We start from the raw sequence: 17,620 nt of genomic DNA, 5'->3' as shown, positions 1-17,620 counted from the left end.
TTTAGGCAACGATTTTTTAGCCGTGATCTAGGTGAGCGTGGCCGTTTGTAATAGGCCACAATTTTTATAATGACAACAATTTTAAAACCGTTGCCTAAAATATTTATAACAGCCACAATTTTAAAAGCTTTGCTTAAAGTATTGACAAAAACAACAATACATTTTTTAATTTTAGATAAATTACTCATACAAAAATTCAAGATGAAAAGAATTAAGTGTTAAAGGATAATGTGTATTGAAATATAAGTAACCCAACAAGAAATCTAATATATTTTAATGCATGTGTTCAAATTACATAATCAAAAAATTTGTCTTAAAGTATAACGATAACAATCAAGTCTTCAAAATTAAAACTACAAACTCAGTAAAAAAACATAATGTATTATTTCTTTACTACATATCAATAAGTTCATTCTTCATAGTCTTCATTGCCTTCAAACTGCAAAAAAAATACATAAATATATACTAATTAAATCTAATTCAAACAAAATAAATATAGAAACTACCAAAATATAATTGTATAAAAATAATCAGTAACATGTCTTAAACTTTGATGTAACACTTTAAATAAATATAACACTACCAAAATATTTAATTCTTTGGACCATAAAAATCTCAAGGAAATAAATTATTAAAAATGCTAATTTTATACTTGGAGTTTATATGGTAATAAAAATATGAGTATTTTAATTATTTTTTAATAGGTAGGTACATGAGTATCATGCTATCTATACTTACTCCATTAAAATTCAATATATATATATAAAATTTTATTTATAACTTAAATATGCAACAAATAATAAAATAATTTTTTTTGTTAATTTTAGTTTTAATAATAAAATGGTTAATAGTTTTTATTTAGAATTTTTTAAAATCCAAATTATCAAAATAAATTTTTTTCACAAAATAAAATATTATTAATTGAAGAAGGGATTATTAGTACCTTAGAAGTTTTAATTAATAATGACTTGGGAAATCTATTTAAACAAATGAAAATAGTAATTAACAACATAATCTAATATTATTGATTATTGCTTGAAGAAATGTTGTTAAACAAGATCCCAAACAATTTTAGTACAATTCACCAACCAAATGTTTGTCTCCTGCATAGTCACACTCATTTGCTAACTTGAGTCAAGCAAGCATTAACTTTACTGGTTCAGTAGTATTAGCCTTTGAAGTACATATCTCTGTTATTAAATTTCTCAAAACTCTTAACAAATTAATTGAACTATAGGCATGAAAGGGCATGCATGGTTCAACGATATATAGATTTTATTGGGAAATATTATTGATACCTTCAAAACTAGGCGATACTCAGATATGATATAGTTCACGTATTGGAAGAGAAAACTGGCGAGATCTTGTTGCAGGTAATAATTGTTCACAAAATCATTGCCTCTAAGAGTGATAAGTACTAGTGCTTGGTTTACATGCTTCCAAGCACCCTCTGCACCAATATACGCACTTAAATAGTCAACTAATTACTTATTAGAATTTAAATCTTGAAGACTTTCATTGAATTTAGCATAAGGTAAAAATAGATATATGATATCTCAAATAGTAAAATGAAGTGACATACTTTTCAAGAAGTTGAGCTTTCATTGGTTAAAATGATACTTTATAGCATAGTGCAAACAAATATTTAATCTCATACATGGAACCTAGTCCCCCGTAGCATTTAATCTTCAGTGTGAATGTGTAATTGTGTATAAAATATCATCTATGCAAGGACATACTATAGTTTCATTTTAAGTTAAAATAACCACCCAGACAAACTAATAAACCCAACAGTCACAGACTCTTGTGAATAATTCAAGTATGTGTGATACCAAAAAAAAATCTAACAGGAAAATTCAAGAAATCAAACAAATATCTTCAACTCAATACCAGGTCTTTGTGTCAAATATAATACAACTACTTGTTAATTGCTCCTCGCTCATAACAACCTTGTTTTACTACACACATAAGTTGTTTTACTAGTTTCTTACTTTTGAAGTTCTTAAGATTTTTTTTTTACAAGTTCCTCAACCTGTCCATCATCATCTAACCAACAAAAAACCAATTCAAACATCCCTACAGCAGCAAAAACACATTGCTCCCTGCACACAACTTCATTTCTAAACTAGTGGATCATAAGTTCATGATTACTTGGCATTTATAGACACCAGAGCTAGACACCTTCAGCACCTAAGGACCCTACAAAAACTAACATTTTGCTGCATAATTATGCAGAAAACATGTTCTGTAGCACCAAAAACAGAGGATATAAATAGAGCAGCATATTGGCAAAAAACTAGTAGCAGCATATTGGCAAAAAAACTAGTAGCAGCACCTATAACATAGAAAGATCAGAAAAATGGCAACCCAGTTATGAATTTTCAAACAAAGGAATTTAGGAATTTTACTTGCCTTGAGCAGATATGGAATATCTTCTCTTGAAGTCACAAGCCCAATGAGTGTCGCTCCCAATGTACCTAGAATAGCTGAAGTAATAATCTACAATAATGATGAAATTGAATATATAAAAATTTATAAACTAAAATTATGGAGAAATACTTGTTGAAAAGTCGTCTTAATTGCAGTCATCTCTAGCTTGATTTAGTTGTTGCCCCTTTGGGTTTGTCTTAATTGCAACCTTAAATTTACTACAGATGTTGCTTAAGTAGAACCATAAATCTTGAACAATTATAATCTTGTAAATCAGTTAGACATCCATTGTTAGATCATCTGCATTTGCAAATTGCAGCACATCAAGTCAGTAACATTCAAAATAACACTTTAATTATTTTCCACAACATAAATCCGGCTTTCATTTGCAACTTTAGGTTAGAAAAATAAAAATGAATTCAAAACAGACTAAAACTACTATTGTGCAGGTAATCATCTCTTTTATTGGGATTTAAGGGTATTATTCTTAGCTTTCAATACAGACATCGTATATTATTGAGTGATGATGAATGAAACGATTATGCATCTACAACACTTTTATTGAATCTTTTTTCACTTGCACTTGCCATTTCATATTTCATACTGGGTGAAACAATCCGTATAAATCATCCATAGTAGTAATTAAACAAGTATATCAATAAACACGAGCTTTAGGAGGGAATGATTCCACCTGTTCAACGTGTTCATGTGCACTGGCCTGTAATCTAACCAGATCTTATCATTCTCCCAATATCTGCAAATCAATGCACAAGTATTTTTATCATCAAAAGTGTTGTGGTAAATCAAGCAAACCAAATTCATTTTTGTTTTAGTTGACCAACAAGCCCTGCACTGTATAATTCTGCCTTGACAAAGCAAGAAGCCTAATGGATCACTAACCAGAATATATATACCATGCCCACGGATATAACAACAATTGAAATACGTACCAGATACTATCATTAAAAATATTATTCCTCTGGCACCACTGGTTTATTGATTGTTTGACTACTAATACAAGAGAATCAAGACGCAAGCTCTGATGCACTTACGAATAAACAGGATTGTATCAGGATTCCCACTAGAAATGAAGAGAACTAACTCAATCCAAATATATACTGATGTAAATAGCAAATTAATTGAAACATGACTTACCCAAAGTGTGTTTCATCCAGTTTTCATGAATGTTGAGAAGTAGGATAACATGGTCTAATAACATTTTTTGAATTTTCTATTGAGCACCAGCAGCAACACCGAGCACCAACAGCGGCGCGTTAAGCATCAAAGGTGAATATGAAGTTTTCGTCGGTGTTGTGAGGCTAGAGACTTCCAAACACTCAAAACCCTAAAAATCTTCGAAATCCCAAACAAATAATAAAACAAAATTCATCCAAACAAGTCTAAGAAAAAAAACCCTAAATTATATAGTTGAAAGAGCGAGACATATGACAGACAGACTTACCAAAGCTCGGTGTTAAGTGAGGAGGAACATCAGACAGGAATGGCGACAAGAATGCAAGACAGTGAGGAGAGATTGTGAGGAAGAACGCGAATGAGGAACGTAAGACATTGACGAAGAAAGCAAGCAGGAAGACCGCATGAGAGAGGAAGAACACAAAGAACACGAAGAACTCGAGGGAGACGGGAAAACAGGGTATTGGGTGTTGAGTGCATTCGTTTTTTTGGGTAAAGAGGGAAGAAAAAAAGCTTTTTCCCGCAAAATTATATTTCATTTCAATTTTTTCTTAGAACCAAAAGGCTACGGGTATAGATAAGTGTGGTTTAAAGTGGCAACGGGTTAAAAACCGTAGCTTCTTATAAGTTTTAGGCCACATTTATAAAACTGTGGCATTTAGTAGGTTTAGGCAACACTTTTATACCTATGGTTTATTTTAGCGTGGTCTAAACTAAAAAAATGTTGTAGTGAACATTGAAAACTCGCTCAAAACTCGCCCAAACTTGCTCAAGCAAGATCACTCTAGAGGAACTAACCCAAGACTTGTCCAAGTGAGTTCCCTCCAGTGGAGTTGGGTTTTTTCTCGTTAAACTCGCTTAAGCAAGTAATATCTCGCTTAAACGAGATGTTACTTAGACCAAACCCAACAAGGTTAAATAGAAGGTGTGAGGCATAACCTTATACATCATGGCAAGAATACAGAGAGATAGAAAACTCTAGAGGAGGCAGTCGTTAAGGAGAAACATCTTAGATATTCTTTTCTTGCTTTTTATGTTGTAATGGAAAACATGAGTGGGTAATTATTCCCTTTGAGATTGGGAGTAATTTATTCAAACTTTTATGTATTGAGGTGATATTTGTCTATAATATTTCAATTCTTGATTGATGATTAGTATTATCATTTTATTCTTAAAGCTTGAATTATTCATGATTTTGATCCTTAGATTTGAGTGGAAAGTACTTCAAAGAATTTGACCTAAATGATAATGCTTAACATCTTTCATTTCTAGGAATATATTTGAAATGTAATTCCTTTATAGCATCCGCTCATAATGATAAGGATTTTGTATAAATATGTGAGAAATCGATATTTAGGAGACTCTCTTAATAATTTTGTATGTGAGGAATCGATATGAATGATTTTTATATGCACATCAATATCAATCAAGACTGAATATTATAATCTTTTGTAAAAATACAGACGAGTGAGAAGGATGAACCCCAATCCCAATTTTCCCAATTGAATCACACAAATATTTTACTTTGCTTTATTTAAATTCTTGCAAATTCATCATACACAAAAAAATTTCCAACAAACTTTTACATATTGTTTTCTATTTAGTGAGTATTATACTTGAGAATTCAATTGTTCCTTGTGGATTTGATATTCGTCCTTAGGGACAAATTTATTATTTCTGACACAGTACACTTGCCGTAAAATAGTCATCAATTTTTTGGCGCCATTGCAGGGTAAATATTTTAATTCTTGAGTACAAATTCCTAAATATTGTGAATATTTTAATTGTTATTTGTTTTTATTTTTCTTTATTTTATTTTATTTTTATTTGTAGATTTGTCTTAATTTTTTTTTTTGAATTTTTTTTTGCTAGTTACCCTTATGTTAATCCTTGAGTGAGTTCTCTTATATGATATTAAGAGGTCAAGTTTCCGAAGACCAATTTCAATTTGAATCAGAGATTGAAAAGGTAGCTCAAAAGATTCGGGTAAAGTAGAGTGATGACTTTTTACGGCAAGTGCATCACATTTGTCAGAAGTAATAATTGTCCCTAAGGACGGATATCGATCCCACAAGGAACAGTGAATTATTGAGTACAATAATTGCTAAAGATAAAAACAAAACAATAAAAAGAGTTTTCAATTAATTGTGTTGACACTGATCAATAAGAAAACAAACAAAGAATTGGTTGCTTCAAGTTGGAAAAATAGGGATTAGGTTTCATCTTTCTCACTCTTATGTATTTTGATTAGCATGTCAATATTAAGTTCTTTGATTGAAATTGATGTCCGTAGAAAATTCATTTATATAAATCCCTCGCATATAAAATCCTTAAGAATGTTTCCTAAATATCGATCTCTGGCATATTTATAAAAACAACTTAGAATCACACATAGGCGTTAATGGCAATTAATATTTCAAGTCTATCCCTAACACTCAAATATGTTAAGTATTGTTGTTTAGGTCCGAACCCTAAAGATACCTCCCGGTCAGATTTAAGATTCTCAATTTGTCACGGAAAGTTAAAAGTAAAACAACAATACCAATAATCAATTAAAAACTGAATATTAATTTATAAGATATCACCTTAATACATAAGAGTTTGAGCAGATTACTCCCAATCCCAAAGGGTAGAATTAGCCACGCATACTTCTAGCACCTTCCATTCTCTCAATTGGGTTACAATTCACTTTATGGTGTTTTCTTCTCAATTTGACACACTAGGGTTGAGCCTTTAGCCCCCTATTTATCCTATTTTTCTAGGGTTAGTTCGCTTCCTGTGTCGCGCTAATGGGCTAAGTGATAAAACATAAAAAATGTCCAATCTTTCTTTGCATCTTTCTCCATTCTGAGACCTTCCAACTTTTTCTTTTTAGCTCAAATTATTCTCCTTTACTCCAAATCTTCAATCCTCCCTAAAAATCTGCAATTAACACCAAATTTGGGAATAAAATGCTCTTATTCAAATAAAGCTCATAAAAAATGTAAAAAGGTGTAAATTCATAAATTGGGGATTATTTTATATGTAAATTAGAAATAAATCCTCGTAGGTGCCTATATTTTAATATAAAATATTACTGAAATTAGACACTTATCATAGAGAAAAGAAAAACAAGGAGAAAGTACAGAAGAATCCTCAACTATTTCTTCCCTTCCCATTGAAATTCGAAGACTAAAAAAAGTCGAAGATACCTTAGAAAAATTTATGCAAACATCTCTAGCCAATCAAAAGAATAATGAAGTAGTAGTCAGAAATTTAGAAATGCGCATGAGACAGATTGCTAAACAATTGGTAGAGCGACAGAGTAGTCAGTTTTTAGCCAACACACAAACCAACCCAAAGGAACATTGCAATGTAATTACTACTCAAAGTGGTAAAATAGAAGGAGAAAGGAGTGGTGATAATTTAGTTGCTGAAAAAGAAAGAAAATATGAGACTGAGGGAAAGAAAAATGAGATGAAAGAGAAAAGAATAGGATTGAGGAGGAAAAAAATAAAGAAAAAGGAAAAAAGAAAAAGAGTGAAAACAAAGAGGGAGGTGTTACTTTAAAAGATTTACCTTATCCTCATGTTCCTTCGAGAAAAGATGAAGAGAGGCAATTTGTTAGAATTAAACAAATTTTTGATAATTTGCATTTTGATATTCCTTTTGCAGAGGCTTTGGAGCAAATGACAACTTATGAAAAATTTATGAAGGGGTTGGCAACAAAAAAGAGGAGCTTCATTGATGAAAAAAATATAGAGCTGGAGGATGGTTGTAGTGCTGCATTAAAAAAAACTTGCCCCTAAAATCTAAAGACCCAAGAAGTTTTATTATCCCAGTAGCCATGAGTGCTTTATTTGTGGACAAGGCTTTATTTGATTTAGGGGCAAGTATAAAGTTAATGCCTTTTGGCTATGCTGAAGAAAATGGGTGATTTGGAGACTAAACCTACTAAGATGACATTATAGTTAACTGATAGAGCAATCAAGTATTCGTATGGTGTGGTTGAAGATGTTCTTGTTAAGGTGGATAAATTCATATTTCTAGTGGATTTTGTTGTAATGGACATAAAAGAAGACAAGGAGGTTCCTGTGATACTTGACAGACCTTTCATGAAAACAACTAAATTTGTTATTGATATTGATGAGGGAAAGCTTAAAGTGAGAGCTCAAAATGTTGAGGTGACTTTAAATGTTCTTGATGGTTTGAAATTTCTAATGCAAGAAAAGATTGCTTACAAATAGATGTAGCAAAGGAAACTTTTCCTGAAACTAAAGAGCAGTTGGACCTTTCAAATGTATTTGAGAAAGTTACACATCATTGTAGCATTTCAAAACCAAAGGAAAAGAAGAAAAAGCTTGTACTAGAAGTTGTAGAAAAACAACTCCCTAATAAAGAGTCATCTACATTAGGTACAAAAGAGGAAGACAAATTTCGACAGGAGAAAATTATAGTGAAAGATGAACTTGTACTTGGGCAACCAATAATGCTAAGTTAAAATTTCAACCTAGAAGGTTGAAAACAAAAGGGTCAAGTTTATGGGTTATCAAAGAAACCAGAACGAATGGAACTATTGAACTTGAAAAAACATAATCTAGATGATCTAAGGTTGTAACGAGAAATATTTTACAACAATGAGCTCAACAACCTTGATAAAAACAGTCATCGAGTTATATGACGTTAAACAAAGCGCCTTTCTAGGAGGTAACCCAATATTTTTTTTATGGTTGATTTATTATTTTAATTTTTGTTTTGATTTTTTTACTAATAAAATCCATGTTATTGGGTAAGTTATAAACTTTCGTACAGGGAAACTCGCCTAGGCAAGTTAAGCATTTTAAAAGGGATGCTCTCTAAAACAATCTCGCCCAAGTGAGATAAATCTTGCTCATGCGAGATTCCACTTATATACATGACATGTCAACATTGCCTGAGTGAGAATTACATGCTTAAGCAAGTTCCACTAATAGCATTTTTAAAAACACGAGAATTACTTTGCTTTATTTAAATTATTGCAAATTCATCATACACAACAACTTTTTCGACAAACTTTTACATATTGTTTTCTATTTAGTAAATATTATACTTGAGAATTCAATTGTTCCTTGTGGGTTTGATATCCGTCCTTAGGGACAAATTTATCACTTTTGACACGGTACACTTGCTGTAAAATAGTCATCATGATGTTGGTATGGCACAAAAAGAAGGGCAGCCAAAACCCATGGAGATATCAAAGAAGTGGACATAGTCAGTGGGAGGAAGATTAGGATAAGCGTTGATTTTTCAGAAACTGTTGAGAGAGAGTTACTAGAAGTAATCACGAAAAAGTTCAGCGTCTTTGCTTGGTCGGCAACCGAAATGCCAAGAATTGATCGAGATTTCTTATTGAAGGTATAGTTGAATCTAGAAGGGGGGTTGACTAGAGCCTAAATTCAATATGCTTACTTGAAAAATTATCAAAGCAAATACAATATCTAAAAGAGAAAAGACAAAGAGAAATACACACATGATTTATACTGGTTCACCCAATGACCTAGGTTACATTCAGTCCTCCCAAGCAACCCGCTCAAGAGCTTTCACTAACACAAATACTTAACACCTCTACGGGCATAAAGGTATTCTACACCTCTCTAGGTACAAATATTCTACACCTTTCCAAGTAAAAGTATTTTATACCTCTCCAGATACAAGTATTCTACACCTCTCCAAGCAACCTGTTTTAATCTCTCCTTGAGATCAAAACCTATCAACAAGTGATGAACACTTTCAACATAGAACAAAAATGAAAGTTCATTGAACAAAAAATTTCAATCGAAGTTGTCAACAAAATTGACAACTTCAATTTAAATAAAATACACTGAAGTTGCCAATTCAATGTACAATTTCTTTACATTTTATTTAAACTGAAGTTGTCAATCTGGTTGACTACTTTAATTAAAATAAAAAATAAGTGACAATTAATGGATTTAATCAATGTTGTATACATCATTAACAACTTTAACTCATAAATGACCATTTTCGTATTTTTTTATGCATTTGCTTATTTGTGTAATTTTCTAAATAGATTCCACCATTTTTGTCAATTTTCTTAACAACTTAGTTTCATTAACGATAAAAAGAAAGAATTCACATCATATAATGAATCAATAAATTGATTTCTTTGTCTTGTTGTTTTTTTTGTTGATTCACTTTAAATCATTTAATATACTTCTTTGAATCAATAATCAATATATTAGATCGTCTACCATGAACAACAACTTAGATTGTGTAAGATGGTGTTAGACTTTGAATCTTTTAATATATTTCTTTTAATCACAACATTAGAACCTCTACCATGATAACAACTTAGAACATCTACTATGACAACAACTTATATATCTCCCATAGACAACAATTTCATTAATGATTATAAAGAAAGAATGCACACCATGTAAATAATCTATAACTTTAAGAATTGTTTGGTTTGTTGTTTCTTTGGTTGTTCACTTTGCTTTAGTAATGAGTAAAAGGAAAGAATGCACAACATGTAATTAATAACTTTATAATTGAGTAGTGAATAAATGCAATATTGTTGCCGAGTTTAAAAAACTATAACAAAAAATAGATAAATTACAACAATATTGACAACATTAGATTGTCTACCATAAACAACAACTTAGAATGTGTCTTGTGATAGTTAAATATGTACATTTTGGTTTATGCAGTACCTTTATAACTTCATATTTTTTATGGTAGGCGTCACAAGAAACTGGGATGAACAAAGTATTCTATGACATCAAAATACCTTTAGACATCTTCAATGGTTGTATTAATTGCTTTCAACTTCTTCTGATTGTGATGAGCGTAGGTATTATACGCACCAAATATTGTGTTTAGTGTGAATAAGAGTTCAAGATCACTATACGACCAAGGTTATGAATGCTGATTTCAAAGCAAATCATTTTGTGATCATAAACTCGCTTTCACACTAAACACAATCCCATTTGCTTCCAACACATCTTATTCACACTTTGTTTGGCTAGAGCGTTTATAAATATTACAATGGTTTGGAAATTGGCTCCAGATTTAAAATTTGAAATGATAAAATGTGTAGAAAGAAATGTTAGTAGAGAAACTAGATTTGGTTCTAAACTATACGTTGAATTCGAGTTTTGTGATTAAGTTTTTTTTGGTTTGAAAAGCAATTATTTTCACGTAGTTAGCATGGTTAATACTAGTAGCAGTTAATTGCGATCAATCAAAATTTTAAAACACATTGGATCTTCAAATTTGCAGGAATTTGAACTTGTGAAAATCTTTTTTTGTATCTTTAGTTTTATACCCTCTTAAAAAAAAAGGTTATGAGGAAATAATGTTTATAAAAAATAATTTTTGAACAAATTTTTCCCAAAAACACTCACAAAATGTGGGAATCTATCTTTCTTTCTTAAACTAAAAAAGTTATTAATAAAAATTATATTACTCTTATTAAGTTATTTAATATGGTAACAAATTTAAAATTACTACTTGACTTTTAGAAAGCTTAAATAGATATTTTCGATAATAAATTTTATCAACTAAACACAATTTAATCATTTTTAAAAATTTAAATTCAAAATATTTATAATTTTAAGAAATAATAATTCCTTTTTACTATCGAAAGCCCTCTAATAATTTAGGTTGAATGGTGTTTTATTTTCAAATTCGTTATTTAATGTTAATAAATAAATAAAAATACCTAAAAAAAATACCTTTCCTCCTTTATATATGTTTTTATGTTTCAAATATGCTACGTATTATCATTATAATGCAATTTATTCCTTACAAATGAACTAAAAATTCTATTTTAATGATAACCATACAAGACCTAAATTCTAGTTAAATTATAATCAAGACCTACTTGAAAACAAAAATATCAAAGTTACTTTTAGAAAAAAATATTTTAATTTTAAAAATCCTAAAACTAAATTAAAATCTCCACACACTTTGAAGAACAAAGTTAATAATTCTATCAATATATTTTCCAAAACAAAAATCAACTAATAGAAAAGTCTTCCATTTTATGTCCTTCTTCGTTTGTTGTTTCATACGATTAGGGTGCGAATTTGTGTTTTCATTTGCATTTAGTGAAAATTTGGTGTGGCGAAGGGTAAAGCAATGTCTCACCGCGCGGCAAGGTGTGCCAGAGGGTTTGTGAACCTCACGCGTGCTCTCTCCACGGAGGCGCGTGCGCAGAAGGTGGAGCGCATTGCCAACGAGCTTCTCGATCTCAACAGGTTTGAGAGGCACGACTTCACCGTCCTCTGGCGGCTCAAGATGGGTCTCCACCGCTATGGCGCTCCGATTGCCGGCGCTGTCGCACCATCCATAGCGACTGCAGGTTCCCCTGGGCTGGAGGCCGGTGCTGTGGCAGAGAAGACGGTGTTTGATATGAAGTTGGAGAAGTATGAAGCTGCTGCCAAGATCAAGATCATCAAGGAAGTGAGATCCTTTACTGACTTGGGGTTGAAGGAAGCAAAGGAATTGGTGGAAAAGGCTCCTTGTGTTTTGAAGAAGGGGCTCACTAAGGAGGAGGCTAATCCCATTATGGAGAAACTCAAGGGGTTGGGTGCTGCTGTTGTGTTGGAGTGATTCTGAAGTTCTGTTATAGTACTCTAGATTTTTTATGTTAGCTGTAGAATCATTGAAGCCTGCTTATGGGTAATTAATGATAAATGACAAGTTATATGCTTTACCCTCTCTCTTTTTTATTATGTTTTGTTGTTAGTTTATTTTTATGTGGCATGGTAATAATTGAAGTTTGAGTTTTAAAGGGTTAAAGTTTTGATGATCTTTGGATAGGTGTGTGTGCTTGGTCTTTTATTGTTGGAACGGTTGATGGTCAATGAATGTTATGGAGAGCTTGGACACTGGGTGAGTGAAGTGCTTTGGTATGAGAAAAATGGCCAAATTTCACTTTGTGGAATGGTGTTTATATGATATTTGAAGAAAATACGCCATGGCTGTTCAGATTTGGGTGATCCTGAGCACTGTCTTATGTTGTAGAAAGCATTTTGTTTATAATTGATCTAAACATGAAACACATTTTAAAATAACTGTTTATAATCCCAATACAGCAGACAAATTTCAGGTTGCTTCAAGTCAGGAATTAGGGGGACTTAAATGAGATAATTTCTAATCTTATTTTCTTGCACACTATCCAATTTTTCCCTTAATTTCTCAGGGATTATCAGTCGTTGATAATATAGTGATTTTTTACGGCTAATTTTGTATTTTGCTGTTATCTGCTTTTCAGATGTACTGCGAAGACAAGGAAAATGAGTTTGATTCTGTTTGCACGTGTACTGATATTCTTCTGTTGCAGAAGGGTTTACGTGAATCTAAACTTTTATAGTGAATTTGTTTTGTTAATCTCACTGGGTCAATCATTAATATCCTAGCCCTTGGGTTGATAAACAGTTTTGTTTTGTCAAGGATTAACATATTTTAGTTGTTAAATCCTTTCTTGCATATTATGTGGCTTTTAGCAGGTGGAAAAGGTAATGCTTTTACACCAGCATTGCAAGGTCTTTACACCATTTTCAGTGATGGTGTATTTATGCAAATAATGTATGGTAGTCTTGCTTTCTGATGTTTTCCATGCTAAGGTACATGTTTCAGGTTGCTGAACTATAACTTCTATCACAGTGGGGGGAAAAAAAATCTATTGGGGAGAAATGTGAATTCATCTGATAGGCCCAATTTACAAGCCTACAAGAGGGAAAAGGATAAGAGGGAGAAGTGAAGGAATAAGAGGGAGAAGTGAAGGAAATAAATGGGCTGCTGGACGCTCAAGGTTCTTGAGTATATGCAAGTGGAGAGGCAGATGACAGCAGAATAAGTGGAAAGGGAGGAGAGACAGCAAAGATAACAGAATGGGCGGGTGGTCTAGATAAATTGGTTGAAGGGATTAAAACAAATCAGGCTGAAAAAATTATTAGGGGGTGAGGGATAGCTGAAAGAAGGGAAGAGAATTAGCAATTGGTGATTGGTTTCGGTTGAGAGTAGAGAAGTGTCTATCTCAGAATTGTGAAATTTCTCTGTTTCAATCATTTTACATGGGGCATAGATCCATTCAATTGTTATTCAATTCCTTCATAGCTACTGATATTTCCTTGTAAAGAGGACTCGTTCTTTGTACCACAGAATTTATCAATACATAGTTCTTGTTTTCTTCTATTTTTTTATTCGGTTTTTTGTCAATTTAGTATCAAAGCTCCCAAGGGAGAATGGTATCTGCTTGAATGGGAGCAGCGGAAAAGATTAGAAGATTTGTTTGCTATTATCAGCTCTTCAAAGAAAGACTCAAGAACTTCAAAGGAACTTGCAGGTATTTGTGGTCACGTCTTTCCTTCAAACATTTTTTTGAATATTAGGATCACTAGTAGCATGGTGCTGGTGCTGTTTAGGAAATTGTTTTTAGTTCTGGATATGTATTGCTCTCATAACAATGTTAGTTTTATGCAACTGTTTGCAATACCTATATTGGGTATGGGGAGGAGGGGGGGCGGGGGGTAGTTTCATCTTCCTTCCTCTTTTAACTTTATATCATGAAGCTATGCTGACAATCCTCTTCCAATCATATTAAAGATTATCTAAATAATGTCTTTGGCTTTGCATTGTGGTGGGTGGGCTAGTGCAATCACATTTCAATATCACCCGGGCATCGCATTGCATGTTTGAGTTCATTTAGATGTGGATAAGAATGTTACCTTTTTTCCCACTTTAATCTTCATCAAGCTCAAACCCGGTTGGGTCTACCCATTCTTTTTAAGTTGTTATATAACAACCCTTTGACTTTTTCTATCTTCTCTTGAGCAATGATACTTTCATGTTTGTAGCTTGATCCATGTGAACACATTGCGATTTGCTGTAATCGGGGCATATTTATATGTTGACATGATGCAGTGTAGGAAAAAAGGATCCTTTTCTAGTTTTTTTGCTATTATTATTTTGAAGGGTTTTTTTTTTATACTATTTCAGGGTGAATTCATAACTTTCTGTGGATCTCTTTACTTAATACTGAATTCTCAAAAAGTAATTATCAGTCAAGTTCAAAACTCAGGTATTTTTACAACCATTTTTTAACGTTATATAAAAGTAGCTTGTACTTGTTGTATGCGAATCAATAAAGTATCAAATTGTAACACTTATTTGCTTTTATCTTTTTTAGTGTGTTCTTTGTTCAAAATTTCTTTTTGGTGTGATTCACACTCGATATAGTTAATGAGTGCATGAATGATAAAAAGGAAATGAGTAAGAATACACCATATGCAGAAGAATCACAAGAAGCATGTTAGGATAAGTTGTTCTTGCTCACTAAAATAATCCTTCTTTATCTTTATTTTGTACTTGTTGGACTTGTAATTTGTGGAATTCAATAATTGTATTGAGGTGCAATTAGTAATATTAGAAATAGGTTTAACTGGTCCTTTTCAAGCCCAATTATTGTTAAAAAATATTGGTTAAACTCAAAACGAAGATGGGGTAGAGAAGAAGGAAACATGTCTTTGTGCAAGGCAAAATGAAACCCAATTTCAAAAGTCAAATCTCGACCACAAGGAAAGTCAATAAGGGAAAGGAAAACACATGTAAAAGAGGTATGGAAAGTTGTTAGAGAAAAATCTAACACCCATGATTTTGATTAAGTGTTGAAAATAACATAACATAAAATATGATCATACTTTATCCAAAAGACGAATGTTTTTGCTCAAACAATAAATCATGAAAGACACAACTGTTTCATTTATTAAACGATTTAGCAGTGTGTAGTTTTGCTTCTACATTTTGTTACGAATTGATATTCTCAAACAATATACACATAGTGTTGGGATAACATCGTATTTCATGAATATTCACATGCTTATTTTATGTTGCAAGGTATGTCCATTTCTTATGTCTAACCAAGAGAATCCACAAAAGCATATGTCATATCAATGATCTCCTGGAAAGTGAGTTAAAGCTACTTTGCTTCGATAACTATTATGTGTTTGCTTTGTCAACCTGGAAAAGTCTAAATGTTTCGTACGAATTTGTGTTTGTTAGAGCAAAAGTTTAACACCTTGATATTATTTTGATTAAGTGTTTAAACCAATATGACATGAAGTAGTGTCTAATAAGACAAAGATCAAATCAAGTTAACGTATCATCTGTCAGATGATAAGAGCTTACTGACCAACCACAATGTTTGCTAATTAAGGAGTGAAGAACAAACAAAAGAGCTCTAAGTTGATCTTTCACTTCATTTGATAAGTGTTGATGAACGTTAGATGAAACGAGCATCGTAAAGACCAGCCAAATCGTCTGATAAATAAGTGATGATGATCACATGATAAGCTCAACACAGACTCTACGTTGACATAAGATCAAAGAATATTTTTAAAGCCTGAATCTATACCATCTATCCCCGAGAAGATCTGCACCAAACAACAATGTTCAAATACCTCTTGGGATGTGAGCTAAAGTTGCAATGACCACCAACACTCCTAACATAACTATTTTCAATTTGGCCTAGTTACTTGTCCTATACGGTGTGCACTTTTACCATGAGATGGTTCAAAAGGATCTGTTACTAAGGGAAATGTGTACTGCCAGTCATCCAGGATGTTGCATAAAGAAGTAGAGCATTTAAAGTTGCATGGAGTACATGCAATGTAACAATCATATTCAAGCTCGACAAATGCAAGGTGGACATGAAAGAAGAACTGAAGTTGTTCAACGGCTATAAACGGTTTATCAACGACTATCTTCTTCCAGCACCTATATAAATTCTACCATCAAGAAGTAGAAATAGAGAGCAAAGATTGCATCGTGCCAAAACATCATTTAGATAGAGAGTAATCCTCAAAGCTTCATAAAAGGTTCCTAAAGCTTAGTTCAAGAACACTATCAAATATATGGATCCATTAGAGCCTAAAAGAGAACATTGAAAGTGTTTGTTTAATCACCTAGGAAAGTGAATCTTTATATTGTATTCGTTGAAAGATGTAATCCCTTTCTAGAGTTTAAAAAGATTTGAACTAAGAGAGAAAACTTAAACCTTGTACTTCTCATTAGACGTAATCCTCCCTGGTGATCAAACCCAATGATTTGTTAATCATTGAAACGAGCCTAACCTTCAAACCTTAGTCAAGAACGGTTGTTTGGCAAATAATAGTCAAAGAAGTAGCTAGGAGTGGTTAGGTGCCCAAAGAATAATCGGTCGAGTCAGGAGTTTCTTGTTAAAGAATATTTGGTTAAGCCATAACTTGGTAAATAATACTCAGTCAAGTCAGAAGTGACTTGGGAAAAAATACTCCTTGACGGGGTCAATCAAGAGTGGTTGAGAGCTAAAAGAATACTCATTAAGCTAGGAGTGATTGGAGTCAAATACTCATTAAGCCAGAAGTGGTTGAAGTCAAGAATAGGAGTGGCTTGAGGAAAGAATATTCAAGGGGTTAGCTAGGAGTGACTATGAGCCCAAAGAATACTCTAGTGTAATTCGCAACATTATTCTGCCTAGTTGAACTTGGCTTGTTGGTCAAGTACTAGATGTAGTATAAAGTGGTGTGTGAATTTTATTTCCCTTATCTCCTTTATTTTGCATGTTATTGTCATTTGCACTAACTCAAGAAGGAGAGTCATTGTGAGAGCACATATTGAAAATGTTTTAATCAAAACTTCTTCTAACTTTTTATTAATTTGACTTGTAGTGTTTGACCAAATGCAGAAACCATGATTTGATAACATGTGAATCATTAATCATGTGATTTAGATGAGTTGCACAATATGGGTCTTTCTTGACCTATCAGACAAAGAAGCTGAGTCCAAAATCATATTTTGGAAATATCTCCATCTGACAATATTTGTCTTTCTTTGTTGGGATTTATCATCGGTATTACATTCGACGTAACATGTTGAAAATATTTTATGAAAATATACTCCATCATGTCAGTTTGTTGCTACAAAGTTAACTCTTCCATTCAATCACTATCGCCTTCCTAACGCTCACTCTCGC

At 32.4% G+C, this 17,620-nt stretch overlaps 2 protein-coding genes across 14 annotated transcripts; one reads left to right on the top strand and one right to left on the bottom strand.

Moving 5' to 3' along the window:
- Positions 1-247: 247 nt before the first annotated feature.
- On the bottom strand, positions 248-4,177 carry LOC137828449 (GDSL esterase/lipase LTL1). Of its 13 annotated transcripts, none has more exons than XR_011083885.2 (8): positions 3,893-4,175; positions 3,586-3,783; positions 3,381-3,511; positions 3,122-3,184; positions 2,560-2,730; positions 2,413-2,477; positions 1,299-1,450; positions 248-439 (listed from the first exon to the last, which is right to left on the bottom strand). XR_011083885.2 is itself a non-coding variant. In XM_090303570.1 (5 exons), the coding sequence occupies exons 2-5, from the start codon at positions 3,136-3,138 to the stop codon at positions 410-412; spliced, it is 273 nt and encodes a 90-aa protein (XP_090159696.1). In that variant the 5' UTR covers positions 3,139-3,184; positions 3,893-4,141; the 3' UTR covers positions 248-409. The 13 variants fall into 13 exon arrangements, 1 of the variants encoding a protein (XP_090159696.1); XR_011083884.2 differs by having other exon boundaries at positions 3,381-3,477; XR_011083882.2 differs by lacking the exon at positions 2,560-2,730 and having other exon boundaries at positions 2,413-2,499; positions 3,381-3,477.
- A 7,429-nt stretch (positions 4,178-11,606) lies between these two features.
- On the top strand, positions 11,607-12,319 carry LOC137831049 (Ribosomal protein L12/ ATP-dependent Clp protease adaptor protein ClpS family protein). Its single transcript, XM_068638557.2, has one exon. The coding sequence runs from the start codon at positions 11,743-11,745 to the stop codon at positions 12,214-12,216; it is 474 nt and encodes a 157-aa protein (XP_068494658.2). The 5' UTR covers positions 11,607-11,742; the 3' UTR covers positions 12,217-12,319.
- The last annotated feature ends 5,301 nt before the right edge of the window (positions 12,320-17,620 follow it).

The sequence above is a fragment of the Phaseolus vulgaris genome, chromosome 6 (genome assembly GCF_051622355.1).
Source record: "Phaseolus vulgaris cultivar YP4 chromosome 6, ASM5162235v1, whole genome shotgun sequence".
Taxonomy (NCBI): Eukaryota; Viridiplantae; Streptophyta; class Magnoliopsida; order Fabales; family Fabaceae; genus Phaseolus; species Phaseolus vulgaris.
Note: the sequence above shows the minus strand (reverse complement) of the source record. Positions and strands in the feature narration are given on the sequence as shown.